The sequence below is a fragment of the Monodelphis domestica genome, chromosome 1 (assembly GCF_027887165.1).
Source record: "Monodelphis domestica isolate mMonDom1 chromosome 1, mMonDom1.pri, whole genome shotgun sequence".
Lineage (NCBI taxonomy): Eukaryota > Metazoa > Chordata > Mammalia > Didelphimorphia > Didelphidae > Monodelphis > Monodelphis domestica.
The window spans coordinates 693,772,066-693,796,319 of record NC_077227.1 but is presented as its reverse complement, the minus strand read 5'-3'; the positions used below and the strand labels follow the sequence as shown (position 1 = coordinate 693,796,319).

At 41.7% G+C, this 24,254-nt stretch overlaps 1 protein-coding gene across 2 annotated transcripts in view; it reads right to left on the bottom strand.

Annotated features, from left to right (window-relative positions):
• The window catches only part of CES2.3 (carboxylesterase 2-like protein 3), a 29,870-nt gene that overhangs the window by 1,635 nt on the left and 3,981 nt on the right, over positions 1–24,254 (bottom strand). The window contains exons 3-12 of one of the 2 annotated variants that reach the window (XM_056801845.1): positions 23,996–24,134; positions 13,537–13,670; positions 11,141–11,294; positions 9,648–9,752; positions 8,586–8,684; positions 8,278–8,418; positions 6,473–6,547; positions 5,299–5,446; positions 4,120–4,242; positions 1,576–1,654 (exon numbers count right to left, since the gene is read on the bottom strand). In XM_056801845.1, coding sequence (XP_056657823.1) covers positions 1,576–1,654; positions 4,120–4,242; positions 5,299–5,446; positions 6,473–6,547; positions 8,278–8,418; positions 8,586–8,684; positions 9,648–9,752; positions 11,141–11,294; positions 13,537–13,670; positions 23,996–24,134 — 1,197 coding nt within the window. The remainder of the gene's footprint in view (positions 1–1,575; positions 1,655–4,119; positions 4,243–5,298; positions 5,447–6,472; positions 6,548–8,277; positions 8,419–8,585; positions 8,685–9,647; positions 9,753–11,140; positions 11,295–13,536; positions 13,671–23,995; positions 24,135–24,254) is intronic. The other variant, XM_056801901.1, reaches the window with a different exon arrangement.

Sequence of the window (24,254 nt, the reverse complement as noted above, 5' to 3'; positions counted from 1 at the left end):
GTTAGCTTCTGTCCTAGGCCGAAGGACCCTTGGGAGGGGGCTTCTGGAGCTGGGCTGAGAAAAAATTAACTTTTGTTGGTGGCTTAGAGTGTGAAGAACTGATTGTATATTTGAGATTTGAGTTTGAAGGAAGAAGAAAGAAGATTAAACAGTTGTCCTCCCATCTCCTTGACAGACTTGTGTCAGCTGTGACAGGACAGACATTTCTCAAAATCCTCCTAACCTTCCTTATAGATTAGGGAAAACCTCATCCCTCTCACCTCATCTTCCCTCCTTGTTTTCCCCAATAAACCTCCTTACTTAAGAAAGAGAATAAGAGTATCTTCTCTATACCTCACAGTTCACCTTTGAATTACTTAGAAGGGTGGCTGACTAACGGGGGGAGGGGAAGGGAGGCAGGAAGGCATGGGTGGAAAATTGGGAGGTGAAGGGTGGAGGGTAGGAAATATCTTGATCTATTATTAACCATAAGTAGTGATCAATAGGAAACCCAGAGTATCCCCTTTAGTAGTATCTCTCTATCTCTCAGAAGTATCTCTATCTCCATTACAACTAGGCACCCTCAGGTTTCCCCTAGTATCTCTCTAGTCAAGCCAGAGTATCCCATTTATGACAACAAGAAATATCTCCTAGATTACCTTTCTAATACAATTGGCACCTCGAAGATTGACTGAATCCCACAATCCTTTGAAAGGCAGAGTAGAATAGAAAAACAATGTTTAAGCAAGTTTGTGGAATTGTGATTGCAGCTATCATTGCTTGTTTCTGGGTCTATAACATACTGTACAGCAGAATGACCCATATGATCGTGGAATGCATTGATTATATAAGCAACATTACAATGTCTATTTTGCAGTTGCCATTCCAAACTGAACTGGTACTCTGGCAGGTCCTGGCACAAGTGTATGTGCTCTTTATGGCTGCCCTTCAAACTCTAACCCAAGTGAAGAAGATCTTTAGATTTGTGATTCCCCTTAAGGTTTGCAGAAAAGATAATGGCTATTGATGACAACCTGAAAAGCATGATAAAGGCTGTGTTTGAGGAATTGACTAAGGAGAAAGGGCTAGATCAGGTTGTGGGCAAGGACAATGGACAAGCAGATAGGGTACCTAAGGGTAATGAAGGTGACAATGAGAACACGCCTGACTGGGAACCTGAAAAAGTCTGTCCACTAACAGAGCTCACTAAGCTATCCAGTAATGCTGGTGTGATACACTCCAACACCCGTAAACAATTCACCTCACAGGAACTTGAATCCATAGAGAGACATTTCCCAAGGGGAAAAAGAGGTCCCTAAGACTCAAAGGGGATGGTTCGGGCCAAAAACTCTGGTGATCTATCTTGTGTTTCTTTCACGATGCCCATGTATAGGCTGAGTTGGCCAGAGCTCCTTTTTGGGCCTCCTTTGGACCATGAATTTGAGGGTATTGGGTATGCTTGTTCACCAGATTTTATTTCCTCCTGAACAAATTGAAATCAGGAAACTTCTTTATCAGTGGGAAATCTTGATGCCATCAGGAACAAGCTCAACCTTATAGGGAAATTGTCTGGAAACCAAGAGCTATGATACTCACCCATGGCGGGCAAAGTTGGCCCAGTAGCTCATCATCTTATGGCTCAGGACTTTTTCCTCTTCGGTGGTATCACCTAAAACTAAGAACAGAAAGAGAAGAATTGTGGGTAGGGTCAAAATGCTGCTCTCAAGGTCTCTTTTACTCCAGTGCCCATCCCTAACCCTTCATGTTACTCTAGTTGATTTTGCTTGGTCACCAAATTCATCTTCCTAAAATCATTTTCTTTCATATTACTCCCCTGCCAGAATATCTCCCAGAACTTTTGTTGGCCTACTCTGCATGACTCTATTACCAAATATCTCTCTGAAAAGTGAAGTGATGTGGCTGGAGCATAAAAAGGAAGATCTGAGTTCAAACCCAGCCTCAGACACTGATTATCTGTGTCACCCTGGTTAATTGACTTAACCTCTGTCTGCCTCTGTTTCTTTGTTTATAAAATGGGGATAATAATAATAGCACCTTTGCCCCAAGTTTGATGGTGAACTTGGGGAAAAAAGATAATATTTGTAGAGCATTTGGCAAACCTTCTAAAGTACTTCACAAATGATAGCTATCATTATTATATCACTTTTATTCTTACATACTTTATTATAATGAATGAAATATAACATATTTAATAATTATATATTATTTTATGAAAATATATAATTATGTTATATGTAATTATAATGCTGGCATGATTGTTATAATAATTATTATTCAAAGTTACATTGGTATAGCTGATATAAACTCTGGTAGCTATAAATTTTGTTTATATGGTTTGATCTCAGACACAGAGAGAGGAGGGGAGGAAGGGAGAGAAGGAGGGAGGAAGGAAGGAAAGAAGGAAGGAAGGAAGGAAGGAAGGAAGGAAGGAAGGAAGGAAGGAAGGAAGGAAGGAAGGAAGGAAGGAAGGAAGGAAGGGACAAAAGGAAAGAAAAAAAGAAAGGGAGGGTGGAAAGAAGGAAAGGAGGAAGGAAGGAAGGAAGGAAGGAAGGAAGGAAGGAAGGAAGGAAGGAAGGAAGGAAGGAAGGAAGGAAGGAAGGAAGGAAGGAAGGAAGGAGGGAGGGAGGGAGGGAGAGAAGGGAGGAAGGAAGGAAGGAAGGAAGGAAGGAAGGAAGGAAGGAAGGAAGGAAGGAAGGAAGGAAGGAAGGAAGGAAGGAAGGATGAAGGAAGGAAGGAAGAAAGGAAGGAGGAAGGAAGGGAGGAAGAAAGAAAGGAAGGAAGGAAGGAAGGAAGGAAAGAAGGAAAGAATGGAAGGAGGGGGAGAGAAAAATGAAGGAGGGAAGGAGAGAGGTAGGAAAGAAGGGAAGGAAAGGAAGGAGGAACAGAAAGAACAAGGAAGGAAGGAAAGGGAGAGGGAAGAAGAAAGAAAGGGAGGGAGGAAATGATGAAGAGAAGGAGGGAGGAAAGAAAAGGATGGGAGGAAAGGAAAGAGGAAGGGAGGAAAGGAAAGGAAGGAAGAAAGGAAGAGTCGGAGGAAGGAAGGAAGAGGGGAAGGAAGGGAGGAAAGGGAGGAAGGAAGAAAGGAAAGAAGGAAGGGAGGAAGGAAGAAAGGAAGGAAGGAAGGAAGGAAGGAAAGAAGGAAAGAATGGAAGGAGGGGGAGAGAAAAATGAAGGAGGGAAGGAGAGAGGTAGGAAAGAAGGGAAGGAAAGGAAGGAGGAACAGAAAGAACAAGGAAGGAAGGAAAGGGAGAGGGAAGAAGGAAGAAAGGGAGGGAGGAAAGGATGAAGAGAAGGAGGGAGGAAAGAAAAGGATGGGAGGAAAGGAAAGAGGAAGGGAGGAAAGGAAAGGAAGGAAGAAAGGAAGAGTCGGAGGAAGGAAGGAAGAGGGGAAGGAAGGGAGGAAAGGGAGGAAGGAAGAAAGGAAGGAAGAGTTGGAGGAAGGAAGGAAGGAAGGAAAGAAGGAAGGAAGGAAGGAAGGAAGGAAGGAAGGAAGGAAGGAAGGAAGGAAGGAAGGAAGGAAGGAAGGAAGGAAGGAAGGAAGGAAGGAAGGAAGGAAGGAAGGAAGGAAGGAAGGAAGGAAGGAAGGAAGAGTTGGAGGAAGGAAGGAAGGAAGGAAGGAAGGAAGGAAGGAAGGAAGGAAGGAAGGAAGGAAGGAAGGAAGAAAAGAGGGAACTTGATGATACAGTAGATTCAGTGCTGAATATGAAGTCAGGAAGACTTGAGTTCAGAACTTAATTCACATACTTCATGAGTTCTATGACCAGACTCACCTTGCTCAGCCTCAGTTACTTTCTATGTAAAATAGGGATAGCAGTAACAACTACTTTCACAAAGCTGTTGGGTGGGTATTGAATGAGAGGGCATATACAAAGCTCTTTGTAAACCTTAAAGCAGTATATAAATGTTCATATTTTTATTATCGTCATCATTATTAAATGAGATGATGCATGTGAAGGTGCTATGTGGAAAGGTAAATCATTACAATTCAATTGGATGTCAGAGCGAACAGGGCAGGTAATGCCAGGGATGAGCACCCACAGCCTCAGACATTCTACCCCCTCTCCCTCCCTCCCTCCCCCAAGCTCCAGCTGCTCCCTCCCACTTCTCTCCATGACTTACGAGACCATCCAAAGGTAAAAAGCAGCTCATCGCCATGGTCTGCTTTCACAAAATCTGGCTTGCTGTCTTTAAACAGGCTTGGTCGATGCTGAAATTCATAGAAGTAGACTGGAGAGCTGGAACCTAGAGCAACATGAGAAAGGTCTGCTGTCACTGACACACTGAACACAAGGCCAGGGCACATGCCTTAGCCTCTGGCCTGATTCCCTCCTTTGGGTAGAAGACCTGGTAGCTGGTCATTAACAAGGAAGCTTCCAAAGAGCAGGCCCTTAACAAGTACTGTCTGAGAGTGAAGCTCTAGGCAGAACAGGTGCCAGGGTTTGGAATGAGAGGACGTGGGTGGGATCCTGGCTGTGCCTCTGATCAGCTAGGGGACCTTGGGGGAGTCCTTTTACTCTTTGAGGCTAATTTCTCACCTGTAAAGTGGAGATAATAATCTGTAGCCTGTCTACTCCTTGGGAAGGGGAAGTGTGAATAGGCAATTAACATGCCCTTTGTAGCCACAGCAGTAGCAGTTGCAGTTGCAGGTTCAAGAGCAGTAATAGTAGTAGTAGTAGTAGTAGTAGTGGTGGTGGTGGTGGTGGTGGTGGTGGTGGTGGTGGTTGTAGTGATAGTAGTAGTAGAGGTAATAGTAGTAGCAGTAGTAGTAGTAGTAATGATAGTAGTAGTAGTAAATGGTCACTGAGATCATTCTGACTGTGGTTAGGCAGAGGTGGGGCATGGGAAGAAGTAAGAAGACAGGTGATCCACGGTGTTTAACTAGACTGGAAACTATGATATCAAAGCGAGGAGCAAATGGCCTTCTTCTGCATGAAGGTGTGTGGGTTTTGAAAAGACTCCATGCTGGAACTACATTACCCAGCATACCTCAAGTTCCCTTCCCCCTACTTCCTGGTGTGAGATTGCTCCATGAACGGACCAATCCCACGCTAGAGAGGGACCACTCCCCCTACTTCCTGGCATGGAATTGGTTTATATAAGGACTAATCACTGGCCTAGGAGGAACCTTTGAATTTCACTTGATTCCAGGTTGAGCAGGGTAGTCAGTTTCGGGCTTTTAATAAAAGTTTTGTTAGATCAAAAAGATAAGTTTTCTCTTCATCATTACAGGTATAAATGACATACAAATCTCTCCAGAGACAAAACATTCTCACTCAGATACTGCAAAGCCATACTCACTGTGTTGATATTTAGCCACTTTGAGGGCAGGAATAGCAAACATCAAATCCCCCATCATTTCTTGGTACTGAACTCTAAGTTCTCTAGGATCTTCAATATCTCCTAAATACTCCTCAATCATCAAATGGCCAAGCTCAGGAGGAATACCCTAAAGGAGATGCAGGAGGAGACAGAAGAACAGCAAAATTAATTACCTGGAAGTAATTTGTTTAGGGATCTAACCTGGTTAATTACAAGGATTACTTCTTACTATCAGGTTTATCTACTACCTCAAGAGATACTAGACAGGGGCATTTAGTTGGCACAATGGATAGAGCATTATTAGGCTTGGAGACCAGAAGACCTGGGGTGAAATCTGGCCACAGATTCTTCCAAGTTATGTGACCCTGGGCAAGTCACTTAACCCCAATTGCACAGCCTTGACAGACTTCTGTCTTGAAATTGAAACTCATGGGAGCTAATGGTTAAAAAAAAAATACTAGACAATTACATGTTGGGGATGGTGTAGACTGAATTGGGGGGTGGGGATTGAGGAAGGGATAGAACTAGATGGTATCAATGTCCTTTCCAACTCTGTGACTATGAAAGCAAAGGGAAAGGCTCTCTTCATTGGCTCTCTCCTAGACTATTCCAATAGCCTCTTAATTGGTCTCTATGACTCAGATTTCTCCCCATTCCAGCTTAGCTTGTTGTCATCTAGCAAAATGATTTTCCAAGCACAGATCTGACCATTTTACTTTCTCCCCTAATCGGTAAATTCCAGTTGATCTCTGATACCACTAGAATTAAATATAAACTCTTCCATTTGGTATATAAAGCTTTTAACAACCTGATCCCATTTGGCTTACTATTCATTCTTACCCTCCTCATACTCTACAGTCCAGATATGCCAGACTTCTTGTTCCTCACTCTTCACACATCCCATCTCTCATGTCCATGCCTTTGCATGGTCAAGACTCAGTGCTAACAGGAAATTTTATGTAACTCCTTTCTTGGTTCTCCCCAAGACAGGGCTTTGTGTATGTTTTCTATGTTTCTCTGTATGTACAAGTTGTCTCTCTCCTATGAATGTAAGTTCTTTGAGGGCAGGGATTATTTCACTGTCCCTGTGCCTAGCCCAGTGCCTGCTATATAGTACGCACTTAGAAAAAACCTTGATAAACTGATATCTTACCAAAAGTGGACCTTGCACTGTTGATTGGATATCTCCTTTATCCATCTTTTCTTTAAGTTCAGAAATGCCCAACTCCTGTGTAGAGGAAAAGCGCACATTGTGAACATTCTTCAGAACTGTATGCATTTTTCAAACAAATCTACTCTAATGGTGTCATTTCACCCTTTAAGAAGGAACTAGAGCCATTTTGTTTAGTACTTACTGAAAAATACCCAGGACACACTGAATGATACTCAAGATATTTTGCAAAATTGCCAGCATATGGTAGGTAATGCCTGATGCATAGTAAATAGTGGCCATGCTTTCTGCATGACCAGTGACCTTAGATAATGGCAGCTGCTTAAATTATATTTTATGCTAGAGACAACATGGGTAGAATTTTATTTATCTAATAGTGTAAATAGACCAACTTCACAGGCATAGGTTTAAAGAGGCAGCTGACAAATGGTTAATATCTATATCACAGCTAAAATAAATATAGACCAAATGGCCTTCAGATCTGATGAACCAAAGTCCAGAGGAAAAAGTCCCAGCCTCACATCTGGAGGCCCAAGTTCTAGTGTCAGCTGTATGGACTAAGTTAATTCCTTTCTGGAAACCTCAGTTTTTTACAAAATAGGGATAACATCCTAGTGGTCCCTGACTCACAGGTGGTACCAGGAAGACCATTTTTTGGTAAACAATTAAATGCTACATCCATATCAGCTGGTTAAGATAAAAAGACTTGTAGACAGTATTTTCACCAAAGGAGAACTAGACCTGGCCTAGGCTTCTTCTTTTCCTATACTTCTGAGATGATTTATGCAGGAAATCAGTCATCCATAGAAAAAATAATCATTTATAAGATAAATAATAATGTCTGATTCTCCCAGAGAAGCCCATTCAGGGGAGCTTTTCTGGTTTTAGAAAAGACAGATTTGCAGATGGCACAAAGTTAGGAGCGATAGCTAACATATTGGATCATGGAATCAGGATCCCCAAAAAGTACTTACCTGGCTAGAATACTGGAGGGACCTCACTCATTAGGATCAAATTGAATGGGGATGAACATATAAGCTTACACTTGGATTGTTTAAATTGACTTTACAAGTTCAAGATGAGGGCGGCATGGGTAGAGAGCAGTTTGTTCGAAAAAGATCTGGGGATTTTGTTGAACCACAAACTCATAAAGAGTCAACTGGGTAATATAGACACCTAAAAAGTGATGTGATCTTGAACTATAAGAGAGGCACAGCCCGTATGGATAAGTACTTTGGACCTGGCACTTGGTGAGACTATATCTGGAATATTTCATTCAGTTGTGGGCACCATATTTGAGGCAGAAAATAGAGAAGCTGGAAACAGAACTCAAGAATGAGTGGGAGGAACTGGCCCAGCTGGTCAAAGGAAAAAATTAGGGTAGGGGGAGATAGGATAGTTGTCTTTAACCATCTGGTGGAGCTTATGGAAAAGTCACTTAACTTGTGATGTTTGCCAAAAGGACAGAACTAGGAACAACAGGTAGAAGTTTACAAAGAAGCCACTGTAGGTTGGGTGTAATGATACCCTGTTGAACAATGAGAGCTGACTAACAGTGGAATGAGCTGCCTCAGGAGACAGTAGGTTCTCCTTTCTTGGAGGTCTTCCAGCAGAGGCTGGATGGCCACTTGTCCAGTGTTGTAGAAGGGATTCGCCTTCAGCTCTGGGTTAAGGCTCCATGGCCATCAAGATCCTGTCCAACTATGAAAGTCTGTGACTCTTTAGAGAAGCTCAACTGTGGAGATCAGAAAGAAGTTGGTACAAAGTAGAAAATTCCAGAATCTTACAGCAGGAATAATCCAACCATATTCATGGTTATTGACACCTATGATGCAAGGGACATGGTGGAACTCTCCTGCAGCCAACAACTCTTCAGGATGTCTGGGCAAGAATTTCCCATCAACTACTCCAGGGATTATCTTGAAAAGCTAAAGAAAGAAAGAGGGGGGAAAATATGAATATAAATAAATGTAAATATATTAAATATACATTCAAATTGGTTTTTAAATGTAATAGGGAAAACATTTTTCATTTAATGAAGCTGATTCGGCAGCTCTTGTTGACATGGTAAATCCTTCACTTTCAGCTTACATACCTTGGTCATGGCCAGCATTTCCTCCTCACTTTTGCTTCGAAGACACTGAACCATGGAGGCAGAACTGGATCTCTCACAAGCAGACAGATTGGCAACAAGCTGAAAAGAGGCCCCACAAAGAGTGAGCAGGTCTCATGACTGAATCTGGAGCCTAAACTTTAATAAAGAAAACCTTTCATATTCAGTAATAAAGTAGCAAAGAATCAGTTCTATGAGAGGCGATACAATAATGCCAAGGAAGAGGCCAAGCTGGAATCTGTCTGACTGCCCGAGGGAGTGAGTTCAACAATCACAAGCTTTGGTCAAGCCTAGTATGTAGAAGGCTCAGTACCAGCCAGTGAGGTTGGTGATGGGCAGGGGAAGGTCACAGAGAGCTATAAGATGTAGTCCCTGTTCTCTAGGAGTTTACCTTTTATTCAGGGAGAGAAGATCTAAATATATATGAAATGATGTGGTATAAGATGTAGCATAAATAAACCAATGTGGTCAGATATGTTGAAAGATCCCTGATCGGCTTCAGAGACCTCATTTTTGGTTTCAGGTCAGTCACCAACTCATTGGGTGACCTTGGGTAAGTCACAGAATGACAGAACCCCAGAGAGAGAAGGAACCTCACACAACACTTCACCTAACCTGCACCTGGACACCCTTGAGGAACTCTTCCTGCTGTTCTGGAAGTGTCAGAAAATAGAATTTGGAACTAGAAGGGGCTTTAGACATCTTCTAGTCTAACCCTCTCATTTTAAAGAGGAAGAAACTGAGACTCCATGAAAGGAAATGACTTACCTAAAACCACAGGCATAGGAAGAAGCAGTGCCAGGAGAGGAATCCAAGGCAGCTAATACCATTAAACTTCTTCCTTCTCTGTGCCTCAGTTTCCTCCTCTGAAACATGAAGGGGTTTGACTAGATGATCTCTAAGGTCCCTTTCTGCCTGAACTTTCAATGGCATTCTAATGGACCTTCTTATAGCCCAGGAGAGATGGAAGTTCAGTGGGACTGGTCCATGGGGTTGGAAGGCCAATAAGCTTGAAGAAGGGTAAGAAAAGACCAACAAACTTACATTTGTGACTGTGTCAGAACTGGAAGCAATCAGTCCAGGAAGGATGGCCACACCACTCTCCATGATTGCTCTGTGGAACAAACCTTTGGACATGGGGGACAGAACCTGAGGAACCAAACCACAGCAGAGGAGAGGAGGAAGCAGTTATGGAAGCCAGGAGGCTTAGAGAGGCAGAGGAGTCTGGGAACCTGAAAGATGGGACTCATATCCTGCCACATCCCTAAGCTAATCAATCACACGTTGGACAGTCACAAACAATGACCTCTGTGGGACCCCAGCTTGCTGGTCTTTTGGCACAGACGGTTATCTTATCTTTGGCACAGAGGGTTCAACAGAAATGAAGGCTAAATACCTTTGGGAATAATCCAGGTCTCTCTGAGTGGTTCAGTAACAAGGCATGATAAGATTATGATAAGATGCTTGTGTACAGTCACTCAGCAAAGCTGTCTGTATACCCTGTCTCCTTTAATATAATCCTTTTTTAATTCCTAATTTAATTTAATTCCTTTCTGTTTTTTAAACCCCTACCTTCCAATCTAGAATCAATACTATGTATTGGTTCCAAGACAGAAGAGCAGTAATGCTTAGGCAATGGGGGTTAAGTGACTTATCCAGGGTCACACAGCTGGGAAGTATCTGAGGCCAGATTTGAACTGAGGGCCTCCCATCTCCAAGAATAACTTCTATCCCCTGAGTCAACTAGCTGTTCCTTATCCTGCCTACTTGTAAGGTCACATTATGTCTTTTGTTTATTGGTTAAGAAAAAGACCAGAATTTTTGATAGGTTCAAATGACTTCAAATCCAATACTTTGTCCTACAAAACCTTAAGAATTTCTCACTTTCCCACCAGCTATTCTTTATTATAACTTTATTCTTCCATTGAGGTCTTCCTCTCACACCTTACTACAGCCTGGAATCTATGTCAGTGAAAGACAAACTCCTGGGGGGTGGGGAATGGGGGCTACCAAGCCAGAAGATCTTTGATTCTAAAGACTCTAGTGGATCTTTCGGCCCATGAATGATGGTCAGCCATGCTATGTTCTGAGAGGCTTACCAGCAGATCCTGGAGATTGCCGACTTCTACAGCCCCAGCTACACATAAAACCTACCCACAAAGGCACAGAGCTGCTCTGATCAGGGTTGGGAAGAAGTGCACCTCAGTGGTGAAATCGGGGATCCACTGGGCCTGGACTTTTTCCATCGTTGCCCTGTGCCTTCATTTTTCTCTTACGTGAAGTAAAAAGGGATCACTCATCTTCTGTCTCCAGTGAAGTAAGAGGAAGAAGGGCCAAGAGAATCAGTGAGACCAGGGCAAGGGAACATAGTGGGATGGCCATATGAATGGCAAGGCAGGGGCCAACCTTACAGAAGGATGTCACCGTCCCCAGGAGCTCTGGGAAAGGAGGTAGGCATTAGAGAAGAATTGCTGGGGTCCATGAGAGCTTGGGTTTGGCTACCCTTTTCAGGCTGGGCTTATTTCTTTACCACCTACATGTGAGGAGACACTTGTTCCTCCTGCAGACTCTCCAAAGATGGTCACACGGCCAGGATCTCCTCCAAAGTGGGCAATGTTCTTCTGGACCCACTGTAGGGCAGCTACCTGATCCAGGTAACCCCAGTTGCCAGGTGCATGCTCATCATTAGTGCTGGGAGCCAAACAATGGATAAGGATTAAAAATTCTGAAGAAGAGCACCAGGGAAGATGTAAAGACCATCTCATCCTGCTAGGGAGCATAGAGGATAGAATGGTGGACCTCATCAAGACTCATCAGGACCAGAGTTCTACTACAGTTTCAGACACCATCTAAATGGGGGACCAGCAGCTAATCACTTAGCCTCTGCCTCAGTTACCTCATCTGCAAAAGGGGGATAATAATGGCATGTATCTCTCAGAATTGTTGAAAGGACAAAATGAGATCATATTTGTAAAGCCCTTTGTCAACCTTAAAGGGCTATACAAATGCCAGTTGTTGATATTGTTGTTCAGTCATTTTTCAGTTGTGTGGCTCTTCATGACCCCATTTGGCAAAGATACTGGAGTGGTTGGCCCTTTCCTTCTCCACATCATTTAACAGATGAGGAAACTGAGGCAAACTTACCCAGAATCACACAGCCAATGCCTGACACCAAATTTGAGCATGGGAAAGGACTTAGCACTCTACCCACTGCACCACCTAACTGCCCAGCTGTTATTTTATGGATGTAAACTGGTGAAACCAATCTGAAATCCCCCACCTATGGGACTCCCAATGTATACCTCTTTCCAGAAGCTCACTGTGCCTTCCAGGAAGAGTCTCTGCCATGTTGCTTCCTTCACTTCCACCTCATTCCCTGATCTGTTCCACCTCTCACCCCAACAGCTCCTTTGCCCCAGGCTCCCTTTCCCTCTCTTTTTAAGCTCTTCTTGACATTTTCTCTTTCCCTAGTATAATGTCAAGTCAAGAAACATGTACTGAGTAGCTCCTCTGTGCCAGACTCTATACCAAGTTCTGGATGAAAATGGTCCCTTGCCCTCAAGAAGTTTACAGCTGAAAAGGAGAGACAACAAGCAAAGAGTCGTGTTCAAGTAAGATTTAGCCAGGATAGAGGGAAGGCTCTGGCACTAAGGGAGACAGGCTGAGATTTCTGTTAGAAGGTGGGGTTAGCATTGAGTCTTTTAAAATGTCATTTGACCCCCCTCCCATTACATGTTAAAAAATGGTTTCCAACATTTCTAAAAGAGTTTTGAGTCTTAAATTCTCCTTCCCATCCCTCCAGCCCCCCACTGAGGCAGTAAGCAATCTGATATTGATTTTACATGTAATCCTGAGCCCTGTTTCAAATGTCCTCAGTTTCCATCTGTGTATCTGTTCTAAGGCAATACACTGAGCAGGCGAGCTCCGTCCTATATCACTGAGTCTTGAAGGAAACCAACTATTGGAATCATGACTGGGTGATGAATATGGAATGAATGGACCCCAAAGGAAAGTGACTTGAGTGATGGTGGTGAAGAGAGAGTCTGGAAGTAGTCATGGGACACAAGGGATATTTTGGCATCCTTGAGACAGAGCTATGAGTCAACGTGTAAATAGTATTGGAAATGGGCACTGCAAAGTTGTGGCATCAGAAAAAAGTTCAGATCTCAGTGAGTACAAGTAGATGGAAGACTCCTGGCTGTGTGATCCTGGACAAGTCTCTTAACCGCAATGCCTGGTCCTTACTGCTCTTCTGTCTTAGACTGATCCTTAGTATCAGTTTTAAAAAATTCTTTTTTAATCAAGGTTTTAAAAAAGAACACATAGAATGAAATAGTCAGAAAGGAAAAGTTAAAGCTGAAAGCTAGTTTGTTATCTATGGAGCTGGAACCCCAGAAGACCGTGAAAGAGGTAGGTAGCTTTAGAGTAAGACATTACAGAAAACTGGTACTTGGAACACTAGTATGATTAGGAGCTTTATTACTATGCAATACAGCTAGAAGAGGGCTGGGCTAATACAGCTGGACCATCCTGGTTTTTGTTTTGTATCACCAGCATTTAAAATTATGCTTAATAAATGTTAAATCTGCCTGTATATCTGCCTGTTAGTCTTTCCATCTATCTATCTATCTATCTATCTATCTATCTATCTATCTATCTATCTATCTATCTATCTATCTATCTATCTCTATCACTGTTTGAATGTCTGATTGTCTATACGTCTGTCTTCCTGTCTACCTGTCTATCTATTTGTCTGACTGTCTGTCTATTGGTATGTCTATCTATCCCTCTATCTATCTGTCTGTTTGTCTGTCTATCTAGAATCTGAGGCCAAGGAATACTTGGTTGTTTCTCATCTCTCAACCATTAGGAGATCTGAGAACTAATAAAAAATAATGCTTATACTTACACTTTTCCTGGGGTCAAATCTCACCTAAAGAATCCGAGAACACCCAGCCTGTACTGGATAGTGACCACTATCACATTCTGGGATGCAGACAATATCGAGCCATCATACATGGAGGCTGAGCCAAAAACGAGACCACCGCCATGGATCCATACCATCACCTGCAAGAATCAGACATGGTGTTTCTAGCCGTGTGACCCTGAACAAGTCACTTAACTCCAATTGCCTGGTCCTTATCACTCTTCTGCCTTGGAACCAATATTTAGTATTGATTCTAAGACAGAAGGTAAAGAGGTTTTTTTAAAATAAGAATCAGCTGTAGTTTTTTTTACAGGAACAGATACCCCCAACCATGGTCAGGAAATCTCCCTTGCTCAATAGTAAAGCACTGTATCCCGCTACCTTGTACCCCATGACAAAGTAGCACTAACTGGGAGAGAATTTACATCTTATCAAAATATTGTATATCAAGAATAGCCAGCATATCCATCAGAGCTCCTCTCTCTGATAATACCTCAGTGGCTAGTGTTGCATACTGGACAAGAGACAGATTTTATAATCTCTATATCTAAACGTACAACAGAAAGACCTTCTGTTACTGTTCTGAGCACACAGTGGCATTTTGAATGCATGGTTCCTTTTGTCAGTGGATTGGCATGCCTCATGCCTTGGCCTACCTCAGAGACAGTTGAGGTCCCCCTGGTAATCTTACTGGCACAAATCAGCTCCCTGAGATCCTCCACTGCCTATGGATACACACAGAGCACAAGAGCTTCTTCTAAAGGATCCTTCTTCCCAACAAGGAAAGGAGGTGACTCCCTGGATGGCTTCTAAGGGACACAGACCCAACCAGTCAATAGAGAATGCACCACAGGCAGTGAGTTCTCCATGTAATATCATCTGGTGGGTGTTTCTACTATGGCCCAGGGAACGTTTCTATGTAACAGGAACTGCTCTCTCCAAGCGAAGATTACCCGCAGAAGGCTATGGCTTCCCCTTATTCTTATACATTACTCATTTTGTAAGAAGTTTCATCTGATTCAATAGATTCTGACTCCTTTAACCCATCTTCTGCCTTTAAACCTGTGTTTACTTGCATAGTCATTGTATTTGTCTGGAGTCAGGAAGACCTGAGATCAAATTCAGTCTGCTACTAGTTGTGTGACTGTAGGCAAGTCACTTAACCCTTTTTGTCTCAAATTCCTCATTTGGAAAATGAACTGGAGAAGGAAATAGAAAACCCCAAGTGGAGTCACAAAGTTGGGTATAATTGAAAATTGAATAAAAAGCTTAGTATTTACATTGTGGAGGTGGGGATAGACATGGCAGGGTGTCATGTCAGTCTTATATCATTGACAGGATACCCATGAGGAATCCTCCCCTTAGGAAATCAGAATCCAAAAGAGAAAAAAATCAAACTGTTTCCTTAAAAATATGAGGCTGAGGAATTGGAAATGCAAATCAAAAACTTGAGAATGAACAAATTAAAACCCCCCAGAAGAAAACCAAACTAGAGATCCTAAAAATTAAGGGAGAAATTAATAAAATCGAAAGTGATAGAACTATTGAGCTAATAAACAAGACTAGAAGTTGTTACTTTGAAAAAACAGATAAAATAGACAAAGTACTGGTCAATCTAATTTTAAAAAGGAAAGAAGAAAGGCAAATTAACAGCATCAAGGATGAAAAGGGGGACCTCACCTCCAATGAAGAGGAAATTAAGGCAATCATTAAAAACTACTTTGCTCAACTATATGGCAATAAATATACAAACCTAGGTGATATGGATGAATATTTACAAAAATATAAATTGCCTAGACTAACAGAAGAAGAAATAGATTTCTTAAATAATCCCATTTCAGAAAAAGAAATCCAACAGGCCATCAAAGAACTTCCTAAGAAAAAATCCCCAGGGCATGATGGATTCACCAGTGAATTCTATCAAACATTCAAAGAACAGCTAACTCCAATACTATACAAACTATTTGACATAATAAGCAAAGAGGGAGTTCTACCAAATTCCTTTTATGATACAAACATGGTACTAATTCCAAAGCCAGGCAGGCCAAAAACAGAGAAAGAAAACTATAGACCAATCTCCCTAATGAATATAGATGCAAAAATCTTAAATAGGATACTAGCAAAAAGACTCCAGCAAGTGATCAGAGGGTCATCCACCATGATCAAGTAGGATTTATACCAGGGATGCAGGGCTGGTTCAATATTAGGAAAACTATCCACATAATTGACCACACCAACAAGCAAACTAACAAGAACCACATGATTATCTCAATAGATGCAGAAAAAGCCTTTGATAAAATTCAACACCCATTCCTATTAAAAACACTGGAAAGCATAGGAATAGAAGGGCCATTCCTAAAAATAATAAACAGTATATATCTAAAACCACCAACTAATATCATCTGCAATGGGGATAAACTAAATCCATTCCCATTAAGATCAGGAGTGAAACAAGGATGCCCATTATCACCTCTATTATTTGACATTGTATTAGAAACACTAGCAGTAGCAATTAGAGAAGAAAAAGAAATTGAAGGCATTAAAATAGGCAAGGAGGAGACCAAATTATCACTCTTTGCAGATGACATGATGGTCTACTTAAAGAATCCTAGAGATTCAACCAAAAAGCTAATCGAAATAATCAACAACTTTAGCAAAGTTGCAGGATACAAAATAAACCCACATAAGTCATCAGCATTTCTATATAATTCCAACACAGCTCAGCAGCAAGAACTAGAAAGAGAAATCCCATTCAAAATTACCTGAGACAAAATAAAATACTTAGGAATGTATCTCCTGAGACAAACACAGGAACTATGTGAACACAACTACAAAACACTCTCCACACAACTAAAACTAGACTTGAACAATTGGAAAAACATTAACTGCTCATGGGTAGGACAAGCCAATATAATAAAAATGACCATCCTACCCAAACTCATCTATCTATTTAGTGCCATACCCATGGAACTTCCAAAAATTTTTCTTACTGATTTAGAAAAAACCATAACAAAGTTCATTTGGAAGAATAAAAGATCAAGGATATCTAGGGAAATAATGAAAAAAAAAATGCAAAGGAAGGGGGCCTTGCAGTCCCAGATCTCAGACTATATTATAAAGCAGTGGTCACCAAAACAATCTGATACTGGCTAAGAGACAGAAAGGAGGATCAGTGGAATAGACTCGGGGTAAGTGACCTCAGCAAGACGGTATATGACAAACCCAAAGATCCCAGCTCTTGGGACAAAAATCCACTATTTCATAAAAACTGCTGGAAAAATTGGAGGACAGTGTGGGAAAGATTAGGTTTAGATCAACACCTCATACCCTACACCAAGATAAATTCAAAATGGGTGAATGACTTGAACATAAAGAAGGAAACTATAAGAAAATTAGGCGAACACAGAATAGTATACATGTCAGACCTTTGGGAAGGGAAAGACTTCAAAACCAAACAAGACTTAGAAAGAGTTACAAAATGCAAAATAAATAATCTGGAATACATCAAATTAAACATTTTTTGTACAAACAAAACCAATGTAACTAAAATCAGAAGGGAAGCAACAAATTGGGAAACAATCTTCATAAAAACCTCTGGCAAAGGTTTAATGACTCAAATTTACAAAGAGCTAAATCAATTGTACAGAAAATCAAGCCATTCTCCAATTGATAAATGGGCAAGGGACATGAACAGGCAGTTCTCAGCCAAAGAAATAAAAACTATTAATAAATACATGAAAACATGTTCTACATCTCTTATAATCAGAGAGATGCAAATCAAAACTACTCTGAGGTATCATCTCACACCTAGCAGATTGGCTAACATGTCAGCTATGGAAAGTTATGAATGCTGGAGGGGATGTGGCAAAGTAGGGACATTAATGCATTGCTGGTGGAGTTGTGAACTGATCCAACCATTCTGGAGGGCAATTTGGAACTATGCCTAAAGGGCGATAAAAGACTGTCTGCCCTTTGATCCAGCCATAGCACTGCTGGGTTTGTACCCCAAAGAGACAATAAGTAAAAAGACTTGTACAAGAATATTCATAGCTGCACTCTTTGTGGTGGCCAAAAATTGGAAAACAAGGGGATGCCCATCAATTGGGGAATGGCTGAACAAATTGTGGTATATGTTGGTAATGGAATACTATTGTGCTAAAAGGAATAATAAAGTAGAGGAATTCCATGGAGACTGGAACAACCTCCAAGAAGTGATGCAGAGCGAAAGGAGCAGAACCAGGAAAACATTATACACAGAGACTGATACACTGTGGTACAATTGAAGGTAATGGACTTCTCCATTGGTGTCAATGCAATGTCCCTGAACAATCTGCAGGGATCTAAAAAATACTATTCACAAGCAGAGGATAAACTGTGGGAGTAAAAAAAAACGAGGAAAAGCAACTGCTTGACTACAGGGGTGGAGGTGATAGGACTAAGGAGAGACTCTAAATGAACACTCTAATGCAAATTCCAACAACAGGGAAATGGGTTCGAGTCAAGAACACATGTGATAACCAGTGGAATCGTGCGTCGGCTATGGGAGAGGGAAGGGTGGTGGGAGGGGGAGAGAGGAAAAGAAAATGATCTTTGTTTCCAGTGAATAATGTTTGGAAATGACCAAATAAAATAATGTTTAAAAAAAATATGAGGCTGGGGGAACCTAGATAATAACAGTGAAGGGAGCATCAGGTCTAGAGATGGAAAGTGCTAGGTGTAAATCTGACCTCAGACACTTCCTAGCTGTGTGACCCTGGGCAAGTTACTTGAGCCCCATTCTCTAGCCCTTACCCCTCTTCTGCCTTGGCACCAAGACATAGTATTGATTCTAAGATGGAAAGCAAAAGAGGAGGAGGAGGATGAAGAAGAACAAGAAGACGGAAGAAGGAAGAGGAAGAGAAGGAGAAGAAGAAGGAGAAGGAGAGGAAGAAGAAAGTAGAAAAAGAAGGAGGAGGAGAGGAAAAGAAGGATGAGGAGGAGAAGGAGGAGGAGGAGAAAGAGGAGGAGGAGAAGGAGGAGGAGGAGAAGGAGGAGGAGGAGAAGGAGGAGAAAGAAAAGAGGAGAAAGAGGAAAAGAAGGAGGAGGAGGCATTGTCGATATGAAGACAAAAAGTAAGAATTTTTTCAAAATAAAAAAAGTCCTTTTATTATCTAACTCTTTGGTACCACAAATGGGGTTTTCTTGACAAAGATACTGGAGTAGTTTGCCATTGCCTTCTCTAGTGAATTAGACAAACAGAAGTTAAGTGACTTGCCCAGAATCATACACTTAGTGAGAGTCTGAGATTGGATTTGAACTCAGGTCTTCCTGACCTAAGAAGCACTCAGTGGGAAGCACTCTATACACTGATCCACCTTCCCCAGAGGCTAGACCATAATTCTATGTGTTAAATGCTGGGCAAGGAACAGATTTTATAATCTCTGTAACTAAGATTACAATAGAAAGACATCTTGTTCTTGTTTAAATAATCCGCTGTTGTGTTAATACATGACTCCTTTGTCAGGGTGATTGCATAAATAGAAGGCACAGAATGCCAGAAGGCCTGTTGCTCACATGGGAGGATTCTTTCTCTCTTCTCCCTTCTATGAACTGTAGCAAGTGATTGATTGGAACTTTGTGAGGACATGTTAAGACATTGGGAAATAGACAAATTGCTGCCATATGAGCAAATGAAATGGCTCTGATCCAGAGCAATGAGAGAGCCAGAGCACTGACCAGCTCTTGAGGGCACATTTCATTATAAATAGCTGAGAAAAGGAGCCCTTCATACAAAAGGGCTTACCTTGGCCCACCTCCCCTTATGTGATCATTTTGGCCACTATGAATATGTACTTGGGAATTTGGTATCAGGTGGGTTCATTAGATCCTAGGTTTTAGAGCTGAAAGATATTTTAGAGACTGCTTCCTGTAATACCCCCATTTGACAGATAAGGAAATTGAGGCCAAGAGAAGTTGTGTGTCTTGCAGAAGATTATACTGGTGGTAAGTGGCAGAAGCTAGATCTGACCTCAGAAATTCTCATTCTAAACCCACTGCTCTCTCTACCCTACTATATGGTTGGTTGCTACTCCACCCATCTCCTCTCCCACCCTCCATTCAAAACATAAACTGTTAGAGTACAAACAATGAAGAAAAGGGTAAGATCAGATTCTTAGTATAGTTTGTCTTAACCTGATCCTACTGAGTTTGCCTAAACAAGCTCAGCTTCTTTTTTTTATTTCAAGAAAAGCTCTCTGCCTCAAGGAACCAAGCAAGAAAACCAGCTATTCCAGAGCTATTCAGTCATTTCAGTTGGATTTGACTCTTTGTGACTCCATTTGGACCTTTCTTGGCAAAGGCTTTGGAGTGGTTTACCATTTCCTTTTCCACTTCATTTTACAGATGTGGAAACTGAGGCAAACAAGATGAAGTGACTTGCTCAGGTCATACAGCTAGTAAATGTCTAAGGTCAGATTTGATCTCAGATTTTCCTGATTTTGGGCTCAGCTGACTATCCACTGTGACAAGGAAATCACTTTAAAAGACTGATATATATTAATTTAAGGTCGCCAAGGAATTCAGCTATGTAATTCTTTAATGAAAACTCAAGTCAGCCGTCAATCTTTTATGGAGTTTAATTACACACAGGAGGAAGAAAAGTATTAGAGAGAGAGAGAGAGAGAGAGAGAGAGAGAGAGAGAGAGAGAGAAGGGAATAGGGCTTAAATACCCCCTCTGTTTAGGCTGGGCCAAAAGGCCCTAGCCCTTAGATAGCTGAGGCAAAGAAAAGAGATCAGTCCCTATCACTCACATGACCAAAATGGAGAAACAGTCTCAGGGGCCTCCACCTCCAGCTTCCTTCAGAGCAAGCTTCTCAGAGCACAACCTCTCAGAGCAAAACCTCTCCAACCAACCTCCCAGGCCTCAGACCCCTCTATCTTTAAGGAAACCATCCAAGTTCCCTCCCCTCAGTTCTCACATCTACCAATCACTGTCCATGTCTTTCCTGTGCCAATGGTGGCTCTAGCTTAACCCAGGACCACCCAGAGGTCTGCCCCTTTGCACATGTCTGTTGAAGGTCATATTCTCAAATAATTAAATCTTGATCCCTTGCTGCAGCCCTTCCTAAATCCTGTTACCCTGAGCAGGGTGGAGATTGGAAGTTCCAAGACCTGGTTCTGTCATTCCAAGTATCTCTATTGTATCGATTCTAAAATCAATCATGACTCAAAGAACTTCCTATTCTATGCTTAAGCATAGGTCAAAGCCCTTTCCATTGTTCAGCAAAAGGTTTCTGTCCTAAAGAAATCTTAAGTAGGGAGGAGAATGACCCTCCCATGCCAATGGGGTTCACATTCCAATAGACTATCAGTAGGAAATTTTCCAAGTATGAAATTTCCCAATGGTGAAATTTCCAACATTTATAAGTCTAAGAAATTTTAAGGTTTACACCACTGAGCCATCCTTACTTGCAGGTGCCTCTTAGTCTCCCCAAAGCCATGGAAACCCATTCCTCATTTTCCCTTTGCAAGGCCAGCATAGGTGACATTTCCTTCAGTTGTCTCACCCTATAAGCCCTAGAGCCTTGTTTGTGAAGATGTGGCACCCTTGTAGAGCCCATACTTGGGGGGCCTCTTCCCAGAGCCCAGGGACATTTTTGTATACCCCACCCCTTTGTACAGCCACCCAAAACAAGCACTTTCTCTCTCAGCTCTCTCCCATAATGAGAGGTAAAGGTGGGGGCTCATAGCTTGAATTTGTCCTCTGGGCACTCTAACTCAGAAAAGGTTCATCAACACTGTTCTAGGGTATTCTAAACTCCAACTACCTTCTAGGAAACAACTCTAATAATCTTATATGTAGGAACTTGCTCTGACTTTGTGATATATTGATTCATTCAATACATTTACTGAGCACCTACTATGTGCTAGGCTTTGTGATGGGGATTGTGAATATGACTAAGTCCCTGTCCTCAAGGTATTTCCAGTCAAATGAAGGGCAGGGATAGGATATGGATCCCAAAACTACTGATATAGACCAACATAGTCAATATTAAATGTCATAAAGCATTGATAAGTACAATAGAGGAAATCCAAAATAACATTACAGTAGTTCAGAAGAAAGAAGAGAGAAAACACACTGCTTTTTGTATCCCCAGCACTAAGGAGAAAGCCCACTGAGTTGAATATTGGGTTTTGGAGGTTCAGAGAAGGTTACATGGGAGAGATGGCATTGATAGATCCATAAGGGCATCCCAGGCCCATTGAGGCAAGAAGCAGATAGAAAAAGATACATTTTGTGAAAATCTGCCTAGGCCAGGCATGGACCAATCCATGAACTTAAAGATGTAGCAATACTTGTCTTGAGTACAGCTGCCTTCTCTTAATTGGCTCTTCTTAATTGGCTTAAAACTTTCTTGATGGACTAAAATATTATTGACCAGGTTAACATAACCTTAAGGCTTCATCTCGGACACAATGCTTTTCCTATACATCCTGCTGTAAATTCTACTCCAAGGAAATTCCTGACTAGTTATCACAAACTTTGAATTATGTCGCAAGGACAGAATGACCTTCTTTACTCTGGCACCATCACTATCTCATGTCTTGGACAACACACCAAAGAAACTTTGTAGATTAGTATTGATGAATGTATTTACTCCTTTATGCAGCTGTGTACCTTTAATTGGCCTGCATATTTTGATAAGGCTTGTATACTCTTAATTGTCATATAGAAAATATATTTCTGACATGTTATCCTTTCCTTGATGTATGATGTTGGCAATTAGCGATGTATACTTCTGACATGTAAACCTTTTACTGATATATTTTCTTTGTTCATGGAACATATGTATATCACACAAAGATGCACAATAAATGGAGCTGTGTGATGCATACACCAGTTTTTCCCCAGGCTTTCCATGACTCAGTTATTCTCTACACGTCCATCTCTCCATCTCTTTCTCTCTACTCTTGTCCTGTCTCTCGCTCTTTAGCTCACAATCACACTCTCACTCAGAGATTAGAACTCGGGTTGTGTCTGCTGGTCAGAACACATATGCTGTAATTCAAGCTAGTCCATAAGAGCTGAGGCCCAACTCAGCCTGCTGAGACACCCAAGTAGCTTCCTAAGAACCAACTCAAGGGCTACCATAACAAGCTCTTAACACGGAATTAGAGTAGTTCAGTTTACTACCATTTATTTTAAGAAAGGAAGCCTGATAGACTTGATGATAGAGGACCAGCCTTGGAGTTAGAAGAAAGTCTGGTATAGATGATAGAGGATTAATTATCCTTGGAGTGAGAGGAACTGAGTTCAAGTCCTGCCTTGGTCAGATATGAGATACGTGACCACAATTAAGTTACTTAGCATCTCAGAATACCAGTTAACTCTGAGTCTATAAGTAAAAGATGTGAATTTGAGTTTTGCTCCACCCTGCTTAGTCTTTAGAATGCTAGCACCCAGGAATGTATACACCCCACTTAAGGATTAATTGTGGGGGAGGATGGTCTGTGACCCCGTGTGTTAGCAAGTGACAAATCAGAAACAACTGACTGACCCCCTGGGCTGTCCAAAGCCAAGTCTAAGCCACCATTGGTACATGTAAGACACAGGAAGTGATGTAAAGAACTGCCTTTATATTTTGTGTCACTTCTTGTGAAAGGGACTTGGCCATGAAGGAGCTGCATTGTGAGACCTCAGATTGCTTCCCTTATATGATCACCTGGTGAATGATAAGGCTGACTCCCCTTTCCTTGGCTTTTCTGAAGGCAACAGTCTCTGGAAAGACCCATCTCTTGGGAACCCCTTTTCCTTGTCTTTTCCAGAGGGACCCCTTGGCTGAGGCCCCTGAACTCCTACCTGGCTCAGATCAGACTGGAGCAAATCTTTTTTCCTTTTCTATTTCTCTCTCGTTCTTAATTTCTTTCTTCTATTGTAAATAAGCCACCATAAAATTCCATTCTGACTTGAGTATTTCATTGGGATTTAGAATTTAAATCCCAGGTGACCAACTAAAATATATATTCAATCCAACCATAAACCCCTTACAAAGAAAAGGTTTCTCTCTTCATCAGAAGAAGGAGTGAAGCTCCTTACACCACTAAAATGCTATGTCTAGACAGGAACAAGAAATGCTTTAAAGACCACACTTCATGAACACGTTCCTCTGTACCTTTCCCAGTAATGACCTTTAGCATAAATGGATACCATTAAAGATCAGAGAACTACCTCCCAGAAGTCCTGAGGAGGCAGGTTGCAGCCTGATGAAAGCAAATACTACTTCACAAAGGGAACTACTGCTCAAGGGTGGATGGGTTGCCTTGAGAAGTAGTGAGCTCCCTGAGCTTAGAGCAGGGTAGATGACTTGTCAGACAGGTTTAGAGTTGATGACTGCTACCATACTGGTGAAATAAGGTGACTCCATGCAACTCTAATGCCCTAGAATTCTATTCCCATGCTCTGGAAGTTACAGAGATCTGACTTACTGGTAATCGGTCCCCTTCCTTTGTGTCGCCAGGAACATAGATATTGAGGTACAAACAGTCTTCAGAAATGGCAACCCTGGGGAGTTTTATTTTCAAGGCCTTTTCCATTTTTTCTTGTATAAGGCCATCCTGCAAACACCTGGAAAACAAAAGAGATGACTGATTCAAATACAATTGTCTGGGGTTAGTAATAATAACTAGTGCAGCTAGGTGGTTCAGTAGACTGAGAGCAAGGCCCAGAAACAGGAGGAGTTCATAT